Genomic DNA, 15,211 nt, shown 5'->3' on the forward strand with positions numbered 1-15,211 from the left:
TCTGGGAAAATCTGAAGTCAAGAGAATAATAAAAACAGCTCTAAATCAAATTTGGCAAAAAAAGTGGGATGAAGGACGACATATGCACAACATACAAAATAAAGTAGGTTTAATAAGAGCAAGCTTTGGCAATAGAAGGGAAGATACAATCATTTCTCGCCTGAGAATTGGACATACAGCACTAAATAAATCACTACACTTGATAGGGAAACACGACAATGGACAATGTAGCAAATGTGGTCAGCCAGAGACTATAGAACATGTCATATTTCATTGCGGAGCATACAAAAGAGAAAGATTACAATTTAAAAATGACTTGATGCAAATAGGAATCAACACAATAAATATGGAAAGTGTTCTAAGTAGTTCATATAAAGTTTATGAAGTATTGATTCATTTTTTAAAATCAATAGATTCCTTTAAGAGAATTTAGTATATATATATATATTTTTTTTTTTCATCTCCCCCCGTTCTGTTCATTCCTAAACATCCAATCCCCACTTCCTGCGTTACCTCATGAAAACAGAGCTCATTCTCCAAACCCCCAGTAGATGGCGATATGCACCAAAAGTTGGATGCCAACCGCCATAACTGAAGAAGAAGAAGAAGAAGAAGCCACTCTCAGCGTCTGCGATCAGGCTGTAGAAAGGTTTGTGCTTTGAAGCTTCTAAAGTGTTTTTAATGAATAAAAAGTGTTCATTTTATTTTATACTTGTTGAATTTAACCCTCTACTGCATGCATTTTGGTGGTACATGATAAAAAAAATGATTCCACATAATTTCGTTACATTTTAGTCATAAAACATTTTTTGACCACCTCTCAAAATATTTGTTCGTTCCCCTGTTGCGCAACAATGCAGAATCACGGAGGAAATTCTCCATTCACATATCATTGACAATGTTCAGAGAGCAATGCAAATTCATAAATCTGTCAAGAAATCATTAAGTGAAAAGGAAAAAAACACAGGTGCGTGTAATTAGGGTTGGAGCTAAACTCTGCAGGACAGTGGCCCTCCAGCCCAGATGTAGTGTGTCCTGTCATATCATGTACTTCATGGAATGAGATTTACTCTGTGTTTAACTTAAAGAAGCACTTCTTCTCTGCTGTGAAACAGAGGTGCACGTTACACATCAATTTGGGTGTTCCTCTGCACCCAGGAACCTTGCATCTTCCCTTTTTGTCACACATTATTTGCCCGTATGTTTGGTCAATGGGAAATCCTGGTTAGGGATGGGAGCTGTGGACCCCTGCTTCCTTACCCCTTATTGCATAACGTTGGCAACGAAAAGAAAAACTGAATTTCTGAACATGCAAGACAAAAACAAATTCATAAAACCTGACAAAAGTCTTCTCTTCATACACACACACACACACATTTTTTATGTACAGTTCATGTCATTTTAAATAAGATTACTAAAGCAAATAATCGTGCCGCCTTCTCACACCATGTGTCAGAATAGGACGTCCCATCTTCAAATATTGGACTTTTCCTTGATGCTTTTCAAACATGGTTGCTTGCAATCATTTAAAAAAAACTTGTACTGAACATGGGGCATAAGAAAAGCTTTCTGAGGGCAATGCTATGCAGTAAAGGGTTAATATATTATATATCAGTATTTAATATATTACTCTGATGCTTAATGTAAAATTAATTCATGTTATTTTTCTGCGAAACAGACAAGGTGCGTCTTAGTTTGTTCTCTGTATCGTGAATCAGCTAATTCTTAAACACGAATTCGGTCACTGGCAGCTTTCGAAACTGAATGAATTGAACAAATTGTTCTTAACACCAAATGTTGACGTCATCTGCTGGTCAAAGTGGTGTAAATGCAATGAAAATGAGCAAGAATAATGACAAGTTTTACGAATCAATAAGGAATGTTTTCGTGAAAGTGAAATATGCAATTTAGCTGTGATTTTGGGAGGTCTGTCTGTTTTTGTGTTAATGTTTTTCATCTTAAATATGACAGAGTGTCCAGACACACAGAGAAACTCCTGGTGAAGCAACTGAGATCCACGTGACACACTATTATAAAGATGGCATTTATTAAAGAGGAGAGTGAAGACCGGAGGATTGAGGAAACATTCAGAGTCAAACAAGAAGATACCGAGGAACAAACAGGTTGGTTTTCATTCTCAAAGCTGAGCTCTGTGACCTAATAAAAGTGCTTTTATTTGACGTGGAGCAGGTTGCCTCGTGGGCAAATTTGTTGAAATTAAAAGACCAACTAAATACTAAAGCTGCCTTTAAGTGCACCTGAGAAGCTCCTGCTAGCAAGCTGTCATAATTAAGGCCCAATCAAATCAGAAAAATAACATGGAAAAGTAGCCTAAACAAAACAATTATTTTGTGAAACATTAAACCCAAGATGTATTTCTGAAATGAAACGTAAGTGATTAAGTTAAAACCTTTTTGGTAATCCTCAAAAGCACTCGCTGTGTCAAACAAACAAGTGTCTTGTTAATATGGCGGACTGAAAACACCGTTTTGCCTTTTACTCCTGGAAAGAGGGTTTTTTTCTAATTCGATATGATTTTTTTTTTACACAATTATTTTTAAGACAAATTACAAATGGAAAGGTGTCCTTTTATTATTTCTCAGAGAAAATGTTACGCATTTCTTAGTGAAATTGAAATATCACAAATAACAAAAAACTGAATTGAAATTTTAAAACGAATCAAACAAATGAATAATAAAAATCTTCATACAAACCAACTAAGGGTTTTCTTGTGCTCTCTCTATTTAAAATTAGAGGCAACCGCTGTATTTTAATCACAATACAAATAAAGATGCTACACCCATGCAGCATGAGCAGTTTTTGATTTAAATTGGACTGTATAATTTTAAAATTTGAAGCAAAAACAGAATGGTCTGACTACATAAAACATCTGAATGAAACAAGAACAGTAGATGGGCTGTATGACAACGCAGATTTGTTCTCTGACAGCAGGTGGCACTTATGGAACAGCAACGATATACAGTCATGGCCAAAAATATCGGCACCCTTGGTAAATATGATCAAAGAAGGCTGTGAAAATTAATCTCTATTGTTAATCCTTTTGGTCTTTTATTTAAAAAAATCACAAAAATCTAGCCTTTCATTGGATAATAAGAATTTAAAATGGGGGGGGAAATATCATTATGAAATGTTTTTCTTAACCCTTTCAGTGGTGAGTTTAAAATATTCTAGCAGTCCCCCCAGAGTGAGTTTTTTTAAGGTGGTTATTTTAGAACATTTGCCCTGACTGTTTCCATGGCGACGCGTCATGATTGTCACGTGACACACCGCGACCATAATAACACGGTATGACAGATGGATCGCTTTTATTTAGTTTTTCCTTTTTTATTTAATATATTCACAAACTTGCTTATCATGTCTTGGACAATCTGATATTCCGATTCACAAATGTGTGTAAATGAGTGTGTTTTGTTGTTTAAACACCTTTATAAATGATCTTGATCGTGATCTGTAACGTGAGACGGGCACCGCCATGTTTGTTCGCACCGCAGTTCAGAGAGTCCTGTCAGTCAGGTTTACAGCATGTAAGTAAGTGGCCGGTGAACTGGGAGAAGAATAGAGTGAACTTTATAGTTACACTAAGTGTATCTTATATGAATAAAACACATCGGCAAATTAAATTGGACACAATTATTGGCACCCCTAGAAATTCTTATGAGTAAAATATCTCTGAAGTATATTCCCATTCTTGTTCACAATTTTGAGCACTCCAGGGTGATTATGAACATGATATTATCCAGCCATGGCTTCCTGTTTCATAGAAATATAAATAGGAGGGAAAACAAAGCCCAAAATCCATTAATCATCCATCACAATGAGAAAAACCAAAGAATATATTTCTGATGTGCAGATTAGTTAAGTGGCTTTAAGAAAAGAGCTAGAGCAGTGAAAATTCCCATTTCCACTATCAGGGCAATAATTAAGAATTTCCAATCAACAGAAAATGTTACGAAACTGCCTGACTAAAGACTATACAAGGACCACAGCTGGAGAATTGCAGAAAATAGTTGAGTCTCGGGGTCAGAAAATTGTCAAACAGCACCTACATCACCACATGTTGTTTGGGAGGGTTTCAAGAAAAATTCTCCTAGCTCATCCAAGAACCAACTCCAGCATATTCAGTTATCAGTCACGACTGGCACTGGCTTCTATGGTCAGATGAAACTAAAAAATTATTTTTTTAGCAGCAAACACTCAAGATGGGTTTGGTGAACACAGGGATAAAACTGTGTACAATGAAATATACGGCTGTGTTTTTGATGTTGTGGGCCTATATTTCTGCTGGAGGTCCTGGACATCTTGTTTAGACACATGGCATCATGGATTCTATCAAATACCAACAGATAGAAAATCAACAAGTGACTGACTCTGTTAGAAATCTTATAATGGGCCATGTTTGGATCTTCCTACCGGACAATAATCCAAACACAAACCTCAAAAAACAACACAAAAATGGGTCACTGAGCACAAATCCAAGCTTCTGCTGGCCATTCCAGTCCTCTGACCTGAACCCTGTAGAAAACGAGTGAGGTGAACTGAAGAGAAGAAGCACCAGCATGGAGCTGTGAATCTAAAGGGTCTGGAGTGATTCTGGATGAAGGAATGGTCTCTGAAAAAAATTTAGAGCTGTTAAACTGGCAAATGGAGGTTTCAAAAAGTATTGAATAAAAGGGTGCTGTTAATTGTGCCCAATGTGTATTAGAGAAAAACATTTATTTCATAATGATACCCCCCCCCCCCCCCCCCCCCATTTTAAATTCTTATTATCCAATGAAAGGTTACATTTTTGTGATTTTTTTAAATAAAAGATCAAAAGGATTAACAATACAGATTAATTTTCACAGCCTTCTTTGATCATATTTACCAAGGGTGCCGATATTTTTGGCCATGACTGTAGTGTTTCTTTGATTGCTGCAGTGGTATCGAAAGAAGTACTTGAAGTGTTCTTTAAATAATACGTTTTTTAAAGGCAGGGTAGGCAATTTGGTTCAAAAATGTTTTTGTTATGCTGGACTGGTTGTCTCGTCACATCTGAATCATTAAGTTATGTTTTCTAAATGTATTTATATTGTCTGTGGAAGGCATAGGACCATAAAATATTCATCCAGTTATATCCCTTAATCAGAGGGCCACGATAGGCTGTCCTAACAGCCTGTCCACATATGTATTTGCATACCTCCATGCACCCTGTTTGGGCATACATGATACATTATCAGTTTACTGAATAAGTAAATATAATTCCTTAATTTACCTTTGTAAAGAAACCTCATTCTCCTCTGTCGAGTAGCCCCAGAGTGTACCCTGGACGATTGGGGCGGGGTGACACATTAAGCTGGGGCGACATGTGTTGCTCCGCCCACCCCAATTTTTATTGGTTTATAATACAGCAGAGTTTATTGGTGTAGACGTTTGCGCATGAGCATTCTTTTATATACGTTTTTATGAATGAGCTTCCTAATGTTCTTGCTCTCTCTATTGGTTTTGTTTTTGTTTCACTTGTATGGAGAGCTCCTTTGACCGCATGATGTGGGTTCAGAGCAATAGCTTCCAAAACCAAATAGCACACTTAGATCTCCAGATCTTTTTCTTGCTTAATTTATGTAGAAATAATGAAAGAATATCCCACATCTGTCCATGAAACAGCTTTTGAGTCAATTGTCTAATTGCTTATGGTCCCTTGAAAAATGGGGACGGTACATATTAAAGAGCTGTAATTCTTTAACCTTTCCTCCAATTTTGATGAGAATATTCAAATTAAAGCTCATAGTGTACACTTCAAGCCCATATACATTTTATAACTGTAACTTGAATATGTTTTGGTCAGCAGCTAAAATAATAAAAAATTGTGCCTGTGTCCAAATATATATGGACCTGACTATGTGACTGTATGACTTGTGTAGTCATGTTTAAACCTTTATCTATTCATTCTGAAGCTTATTTATATCACATTATTATCTGTACGTACCTGTATCTGTGTATGTATCTGTACGTGTGTGTGTTTGTACAGGTGCATCGTGAAAAGGTTATTATTTTTTTTTGTAACTTATTTCAAAAAGTGAAACTTTCATATATTCTAGATTCATTAAATGTAAAGTAAAACATTTCAAAAGTTTTTTTGTTTTAATTTGGATGGTTAGAGCTTACAGCTTGTGAAAGTAAAAAATCCAGTCTCTCAAAATATTAGAAACGTTCAAGTTCTTTGAAGTATGTTCATTTATGCAATCAGTACTTGGTCAGGGCTCCTTTAGCTCAAATTCTAGCATCAGTGAGGTCCAGCATCACTATTGAGCCTTCAGCTCGTCTATATTGCTGGATCCACTGTTTCTCATCTTTCTCTTGAAAATATCCCATAGATTCCATATGCAGGCATGTTGACTGGCGAATCAAGCACAGTAATGTCATGGTCAACAAACCACTTGGCAATGGTTTTGGCACTGTGGGCAGATGCTAAAGTCCTGCTAGAAAAGGTAATCAGCATCTCCATAAAGTGCTCCAAAATCTCCTGGTAGATGGCTGCATTGACTTTGGACTTGATAAAACACAATGGACCAACAACAGCAGATGCAAAATCCCCAAAAGATTTGGGGCACCCCAAATCATCACTGACTTCGGAAACTTCACACTGGACTTCAAGTAGCTTGGATTCTGTGCCTCTCCAGCCTTCCTCCAGCGGCTCAGATGGAGGGAGTCTATGGAGACGCCTATGTTCATTAGAGCATCCCAAAACACAATACTTGAAATGCCTCTTTGGTGCTGACATTGTAAATCTCCAGCAGCTACAGCAAGTAATCAATGATGGCGGAGTCGGACTGCAGCTTCTCACTCAGGGCTGTTGATGCTAGTGATGGGCGGATCGATCCTAAAGTATCGATACTGATGTTGTATCGAAAGGATCAATCCTCACATAAAAATATCGATTCTAAACTGCATTTTTTTAAACCACTAATTTTATTAAGACATTCTGTGCATAAATAAGCTTTTAAGTGTTAGTCTAATTGTGTTAGAGTGATTTCTCCTGCTCGATCGGAATGCAAATGTTGAAAGACAAAACCAATCAATCACAGTCAGCGTGACTCATGGCTCAGTCACAGTGTTTGTTCAAATAGAGCTACGTTTCCCAAAAGCATCAGAAGCATAAGTAGATCTTTATAAAACATTGCCACATCATTACATTACATATCATTGTTACTATGTATAAAATTAATTCTGAAAAATGCATCACGGTTTCCACACAAATATGAAGCAGCAATAATCAAAAATGTTTCTTGAGCAGCAAATGATAATTATTTCTGAAGGATCATGTGACACTGAACACTGGCGTAATGATGCTGACAATTCAGCTTTGATCACAAAGGCATTTTAAATTACATTTTAAAATATATTAAAATAGAAAATAGTCATTTTAATGGTTATGGTTATATTTCACAATATTGCTCTTTTTACTGTATTTTTGTTCAAATAAGTGCAACCTTGGTGAGCATGATGTTTATTTAAAAAATATTACAAAATCTTACTAACCCCAAACTTGGTTTATGTAATATTTATTTTAAATAGGCTAGTTTGTGCAAGTAAATTTATTTAAACTGGTTGTTAAAAGTTCAAATGGATTGTGTTAGGTTCTGTAATTGCTGTTAATAAAAAAATATGCTAAAGTTTCACCTTTAGAAGTACAGCAGCCTGGGAGCCTTTTACAAAAATTAACCATGGTTTTATTACAGTAACCACAGTTTACCACAGTATTTGTAGTAAAACTGCAGTAACCACAAATTTATCATAAAAATAATAATTTTAGTAGTTATGGAACACAATGTTTATTTTTCATGAGGTACCCTCAAAGGTGCACATTTGTTATTTACCATTAAAGCATGCATACTTGTATGGTACTAATATGCTCCCTTTTAGGGTAGGTGCACCTTTGAGGTTACTGCCCCAGTAAAGGGCTGAAATACTATTTATTTTATTTCTGAGTGTAAACAAAAACAAAAAAAGCCTATGAAATGTAAAAAAAAACATCTAATATTAAGTGAGTATAATTACTGATTATATTTTTTTACTAATTTAAAAGATCAGTTTAGTCAAGGTATCGGTATCGACGATACTGGGCTTAAAAATATCGGTATCGGATCGAAAATAAAATAAGTGGTATCGCCCATCACTAGTTTATGCTTATAGGGCAGCGTCACAAATGGGCGGGACTTTTTCCCCTCGGTGACGTGAACAGAGGGATAATCTGAAACTGCTCGTTCTGAGAGACTGTTTATAATTTTTTTAGATTATAAATAAATGAGTGGGTGGATTTTTACCATTATAGGCTCAGGGTTCCCACGGGTCATGGAATTTCTGGAATATCATGGAATTTTAAAAGGTCTATTCCAGACATTGAAAGTCAGGGAATTTTATATATTTTTTGTCCAAGTCATGGAAAATCAGGGATTTTTGTTCGTCAACTCCATTCAGTACTTGCGCGCTGTGACCTGTGTAAACAGAGTGTACAGACAGAAGCATTTCGGACACGCGCGAGCCCTGAATTGTATACAAAAGTATAAAAATGCCTGTCTTGGCAAGTAACTTTGTAGCTTTAACAATGATTAATCTATATTTAATTAGTCTGTAAACGGCCATTAACAGAGGCCAGAGATGCTGAAGACGGACGCAAAGAGGAGAAAATACCATATCAGGCAAGATTCAAAATGTGCGAAATATAGGAATCCTAAACATTGAATTTTATTTGAATGTGTTTCTGAGGGGAACTGGTTGTTTTCAGAAAAGTTTACACGGCGTTTTCTTTTCATCTTGCCTCTGTATAATGCATTTAAATGAGTGTTAATACGCGCAGCACTGCTGTGTTTATAGTGGTAACCAAGGAAACGCTTTATCACTGTTCCATAAGCGCCACCTGCTGTCACAAAGTCTCATTCAGCCCGTCTGCTGTTTCTGGTTCACGTAGCATAATTTCACAAAGCTAAAGTCACACCATTCTGTTTCTTCAGATTTTGAAATTATGCAGTCTAAAATAAATTAAAAACATTGCATTTTTTTTTTTTTGGATTGATTAATGATTAAAATGCAGTGGTTGCCTTGCCACTAATTTCAAATGGCAATGCAAAATCAAGCTGCAACACAGAGTGAAGAATATGCAAATGTTATTTTATAAGTAATTATTCAATTTCTGTACCTGAACACCTACAAACATAAAAACTTAAGCAAAATTGAATTTCTATCTTTGTGCTATATATTTAATTTAGCTATTACTTGCAATTTGTTAATTTGTTCTTATTTATCTTTAATGATGTTTGAACTTTATATTAGATATTGAACTTATATATATAATTTTTTTTTTGCTGTGGTATTAACATTGAAATCGAGATTTGTAAAAAAAAATTGGTATGTAAAATATTGGTGTCATAAGTTTATTTATTAGAATACAAAAATCAAAGTTGATAACAGCAACTATTTTATTTTATTTATTTGTTTTTTGTGGCAAGGCTAGTGAAAATATTAACAGGGCAAGTAATAATTTTAACCACTGAAAAAATCCTTAGCATTGAGCCCTGGGCTATTTTTTCAGCGCCATCTTATTCCCTTCCCGCTCGTCAACTGGCTATCACTATGTTAAATGCAGTCACCAGGCCACCAGGCTGTACCGGTTAACAAAGGCAAATATGCCAGAAAATGAACATTTTTGGGAGCTTTGTAGGGTGACCGAGAGATCTCAACGCACAGCAAATAGAAAAAAAACGCCTGCAAATTAAGAAAACAACATTCGTCAATTTGACAACACACACGCTGCAAATGCTCACAACACAACCAAACAAAGAAACGCACTGCATATAAAATTTATTTGGTTGTATTGTGAGCATTTGCAGTGTTTCTTTATTTGTTTGTGTTGTGAGCATTTGCACCACCTGCTGTCAAACTGATGATGTTTTCTTGATTTGCTGGTGCTTTTTCTATTTGCATGTGTTTTCTGAAGTTGCAGCGCGTTGAAGTTGAGCTTTGGCTACAAAATGACCTCTTCAAAGACTGAGTTTAAAAAAAAAAAAGTGTAAAAAATATCAAAGAGCATTTAATGGTAAAAAAGCAACAACAACAACAACAAAAAAAAGGCTCAGCACAACAGCGGCCTGTTTTTCCATTCATTATAGGTCATGGAAATTCAGCTTTTTAGTCAGGGAATTTGACATTTGACTTAGAGTGGGAACCCTGTAGGCTGGTTGTTTTCACACACTGCGGCCTCACAACTGTGTTCAAACACCTTATAAAAGTGATTTTTGCATAATAGGTCCCCTTTAAGAACAAGAGATACCCGGAATTTATACTGTAGGGATGGTCATTTAATGAAACTCAAATGTAAATATTCTAATATTTTGAGATACTGGATTTTTTACTTTAATGAGCTGGAAGCTCTAATCATCAAAATTAAAACAAAAAATTTTTTTTAAATGTTTTACTTTATATGTAATGAATATAGAATATATGAAAGTTTCACTTTTTGAAATAAGTTACAAAAAAAACTTTTTCACGATATTCAAATTTTTTGAGATGCACCTATGTAGCGTCCTTTAATTTGGAGCAAGAGAAACTAGGGGAGTGACTTTATTGTGTTAGAGATGTGTCACGTTGCTCAAAGCTGATTGGTCAAATTTTGGTTTGAGATCTTTAAATCAGAACATAACCTGCCTTAGAGCAGGTTAACCTTGGAACATAAGTTTCTATAACAATGAACACTGCTAAAAGCCAAACCACTTTCATGGTGGTGCCTAAACGTTGTCACAAACTAAACAAACTTAACTGGCTAGCAAGCTAAACCGGCTTTATAGTCAGGGGCGCACATAAGTTTTTCAGCCTGGTTCTTATATGAGAACCTGGAGATTTGGTTTGGTAGTGTGACCCATCAAATATAACTATAAAAAATAAATTAATAATAGTGATAATAATATTATTGCATTTTATTTAGTTTAAAAAATGAATAAATAACTAAAAATAATAAACTAAATAATCAAGTGTGATAATACTATTTTATTTTAAAAGAAAAAGGGAGTATTACATACAAGTACAATTATTTTATATTAAATTAAATAAAATGCTAATATTTTTTTCGTTTTTTTTATTATTTTAATTAAAATTTTCATCATTTTCAAACGTAGTGAGCTTTTTTTTGGCGGGTCGAGGCAAGTAAGTATGTGCTTCTGGGTTTAGCGCTGCTGATGGAAGAGCGTCAGTGAATGAAATGTCACAGTTTTGCTTTGAAAACAGCAGCGGGTAGCCTAGATTATGCTTTCAGTTTGAATAGAAATCTTATACAGTACAGTTTGTCGATGTAAAATGGTAATTGTGCATTAACAGCTGTCAACCATGTTGGTACGCAAATGCGCTGTCAGAACTTATTTACACGGCGCATTTTTAATTTTGGTCGCGCATGCGGACAACTTATTTATAGTATAAGCTCCAGTTCTCCTGGGTTAAGCTATGTTTGATAAATGGTATTACAAGAGATTGCGTATAGGATTCTAGCATTCATGTTGTTGGCTTTGATGCTTTCATGCTTTCATGATGGTTTTGATGTCTGTTGCCTTGTGCCATTAAATTGAGGTCAACTTGTATTTGTATTTTATCACCGTAGGTCTGGAGACACCGAAAGATGAGAGTCAAGAACTGAATGAAATGGAAGAGAAAAATCACTACATGAAACATGATTTCATTATTGGAGAAAAATCTGAAAATACTTCATCACAAAAAAGTTCTCTGAATACTAAATCTAACAATTGTTTCACCTGCCGTCAGTGTGGAAAGACTTTCAATCAAAAACAAAACCTCAATGTCCACATGAGAGTTCACACTGGAGAGAAACCTTTCAGCTGTCAACAGTGTGGAAAAACTTTCACTCAAAAAGGAAACCTTAAAGCCCACATGAATATTCACACCGGAGAGAATGCTTTCACCTGCCAACAGTGTGGGAAAAGTTTCACTCAAAAAGGAGCCCTTAAAAGGCACATGAGAATTCACACCGGAGAGAAGCCTTATACGTGTCAACAGTGTGGAAAGAGCTTCACAACAGAACTAAACCTTAGGTATCATATGAACCTGCACAATGGAGTGAAGCCGTTCACATGTGATCAGTGTGGAAAGAAATTCACACGTAAAGTAACCCTTACTTGTCATATGGGTATTCACTCAAAAGATAGCCGTTTTAAATGTCATGAGTGTGGAAAGAGTTTCAGTCATACAGTAAACCTCAAGAATCACATGAAACTTCACACTGGAGAGAAGCCTTACACATGCGTTCAGTGTGGAATGAAGTTCAGATATAAAGCAGCCCTTAATGCCCACATGACAACTCACACCGGAGAGAGTCCTTACACCTGCAAACTGTGTGGAAAGAGCTTCACACGAGAACTAAACCTTAAGTATCACATGAACATTCACACTGGAGAGAAGCCGTTCACGTGTGATCAGTGTGGAAAGAGTTTCAGACGTAAAGTAACCCTTAGTCAGCACATAAGGATTCACTCAAGAGAGAATTGCTTTATATGCGATCAGTGTGGAAAAAGTTATACAAGCATGAAATGCCTAAACAAGCATGAAGTAATTCACTCCGGAGAGAAAGTTTTCAATTGCCAGCAGTGTGGAAAAAGTTTCAGTCATAAAATAAGCCTTAAGGCTCACATGAGACTTCACACTGGAGAGAAACCTTACACTTGCCCTCAGTGTGGAAAGCGTTTCACTTATAAACCATCTCTTGATTACCACATCAGAGATCACACTGGAGAAAGGCCTTATATATGCAAACAGTGTGGGAAGAGCTTCTCACAAAAAGGAAATCTGAAGACTCACATGATAATTCACACCGGAGAGAAGCCTTTCAAATGCCAGGACTGTGGAAGATGTTTCAACCGTAAAGTAAGCCTTAAGACTCACATGAGAATTCACACTGGAAAAAAGCCTTACACATGCCCTCAATGTAAAAAACGTTTCACATATCAAGGACACCTCAAACGTCATTTGCAAGTGGGTTGTGGAAAGAAATGGCAGTGTTCTGAGTGTAACAAAAGCTTTAGAAAAAGTAGCAATTTCAAAAATCACGTGTGCATTCGCTCCGGAGAAAGAGGATTTAATTGTGGTTATTGTAATAAAAAAATTATTTTGCCATCACACCTACAGATACACCTGAAAAGTCACACAGATGTGAGACGCTATTTGTGTTCCTTGTGTGGGAAGAGATTTAAATGGCTCAGCAGTTTCAAATGGCACCAGAAAATACGGATCTGTCTGAAATTAAGGCTCCGTTCACACCATAGCTAAATGTGGGCCATATCTGATGACCTTTTCCTCTTTAAACTTTCCATTTAGACTTCATTTACTTTTGTCATGTACACATGAACTCCACATTTGACCATCTCAATTTGAAATATTGAGTGGTTGTAGTAGTTGCCCTCTAATTTCGCTTGTATAGAGCTGTCACTCCATTTCATGTATTGATACCTTGGGATCAAAATATTAGTAATATTAAACTTCTATCTTGCTGTGGAATACCACAAGGTCACTGAAAGATTGTAAATAAAAGTATATAAACTGAATGAAATGAAAATCAAACTGCATTATTTGATTGGTCTTTAGTAAGACAATGCCTAGGTAAACATCTTTTCAGTCTGGACTGAAGGGACATCAGATGTCCATTTTTCACAAGTTGATATGATCGCACTGCTAATCCTAGAAGTTTCTTCATTTTATTAGGCAGTCAGGCTGCAGGAAAATGTCATGATTTATAAAAAAAAATTTCAAATCAGAACTTTTCAAGCAGACTGTTCACACTATTCATTGCAAGTGACCTAATCAGATTTGTGTGTCCAGACATAACCAACTTGTCTGCATGAGTTGCTTTGGTTTTACCCAAGGCTTTAAATACAGATGCAGGAAAAATGGAGGTGAATCTTCGATCTCCAAATAAGCGCCTTGTCGAGTCACAGTGCAGAACTCCTCCATCACACAAGAAGAACTCAGGGATGAAAGAAACTGCTTTATATAGTGATATCCTGTGCTGTAGTCACACCTGGCTTCGGCTTCATTTGAATACTGTATGAATATTTCTGGCATTTCTGTTACCAGTTTTGATGTTGTTATTGGACACTTTGCTGCAATGTAAAGTAGTGAGTGTACAGCTTGTATAACAGTGTAAATTTGTTGTCCCCTCAAAATAACTCAACACACAGCCATTAATGTCTAAACCGCTGGCCACAAAAGTGAGTACACCCCCAAGTGAAAATGTCCAAATTGGGCCCAATTAGCAATTTTCTCTCCCCTGTGTCATGTGACTCGTTAGTGTTACAAGGTCTCAGGTGGGAATGGGGAGCAGTTGTGTTAAATTTGATGTTATCGCTCTCACTCTCTCATACTGGTCACTGGAAGTTCAACATGGCACCTCGTGGCAAAGAACTCTCTGAGGATCTGAAAAAAACAATTGTTGCTCAAAAGATGGCGTATGCTATAAGAAGATTGCCAAGACCCTGAAACTGAGTTACAGCACGGTGGCCAAGACCATACAGCGGTTTAACAGGACAGGTTCCACTCAGAACAGGCCTCGCCATGGTCGACCAAAGAAGTTGAGTGCATGTGCTCAGCGTCATATCCAGAGGTTGTGTTTGGGAATAGACGAAAGAGTGCTGCCAGCATTGCTGCAGAGGTTGAAGGGGTGGGGGGGTCAGCCTGTCAATGCTCAGACCATACACTGCACGCTGCATCATATTGGTCTGCATGGAATTCGTCCCAGAAGGAAGCCTCTTCTAAAGATGATGCACAAGATAGTCCGCAAACAGTTTGCTGAAGACAAGCAGACTAAGGACATGGATTACTGGAACCATGTCATGTGGTCTGATGAGACCAAGATAAACTTAATTGGTTCAGATGGTGTCAAGCGTGTATGGCGGCAACCAGGTGAGGAGTACAAAGACAAGTTTGTCTTGCCTACAGTCAAGCATGGTGGTGGGAGTGTCATGTTCTGGGGCTGCATGAGTGTTGCCGGCACTGGGAAGCTACAGTTCATTGAGGGAACCATGAATGCCAACATGTACTGTGACATAATGAAGCAGAGACTGGGCCGCAGGGCAGTATTCCAACTTGATAACAACCACAAACACACCTCCAAGACGACCACTGCCTTGCTAAAGAAGCTGAGGGTAAAGGTGATGGATTG

General features: G+C 36.7%; 2 protein-coding genes across 2 annotated transcripts in view; both read left to right on the forward strand.

The window, feature by feature from the left end:
• Nucleotides 1-15,211, forward strand: part of LOC306861123 (uncharacterized protein) — a gene marked incomplete at its 3' end in the record, with an annotated part of 730,281 nt that overhangs the window by 225,750 nt on the left and 489,320 nt on the right. The gene's annotated exons all lie outside the window — the stretch shown is intronic.
• LOC306861615 (uncharacterized protein) lies at nucleotides 594-13,599 on the forward strand. The gene is made up of 3 exons (XM_079403994.1): nucleotides 594-649; nucleotides 1,972-2,123; nucleotides 11,645-13,599. The coding sequence occupies exons 2-3, from the start codon at nucleotides 2,039-2,041 to the stop codon at nucleotides 13,321-13,323; spliced, it is 1,764 nt and encodes a 587-aa protein (XP_079260120.1). The 5' UTR covers nucleotides 594-649; nucleotides 1,972-2,038; the 3' UTR covers nucleotides 13,324-13,599.

Source organism: Barbus barbus, assembly GCF_936440315.1.
Source record: "Barbus barbus genome assembly, chromosome: 42".
NCBI classification, from domain to species: domain Eukaryota; kingdom Metazoa; phylum Chordata; class Actinopteri; order Cypriniformes; family Cyprinidae; genus Barbus; species Barbus barbus.

Excerpts from the sequence above, each read along its gene's own strand:
- LOC306861615 (XM_079403994.1), top strand. The coding sequence starts at position 2,039 with ATGGCATTTATTAAAGAGGAGAGTGAAGACCGGAGGATTGAGGAAACA. Across the intron at positions 2,124-11,644 it reads AGATACCGAGGAACAAACAG|GTCTGGAGACACCGAAAGAT; the intron begins GTTGGTTTTCAT and ends TTATCACCGTAG.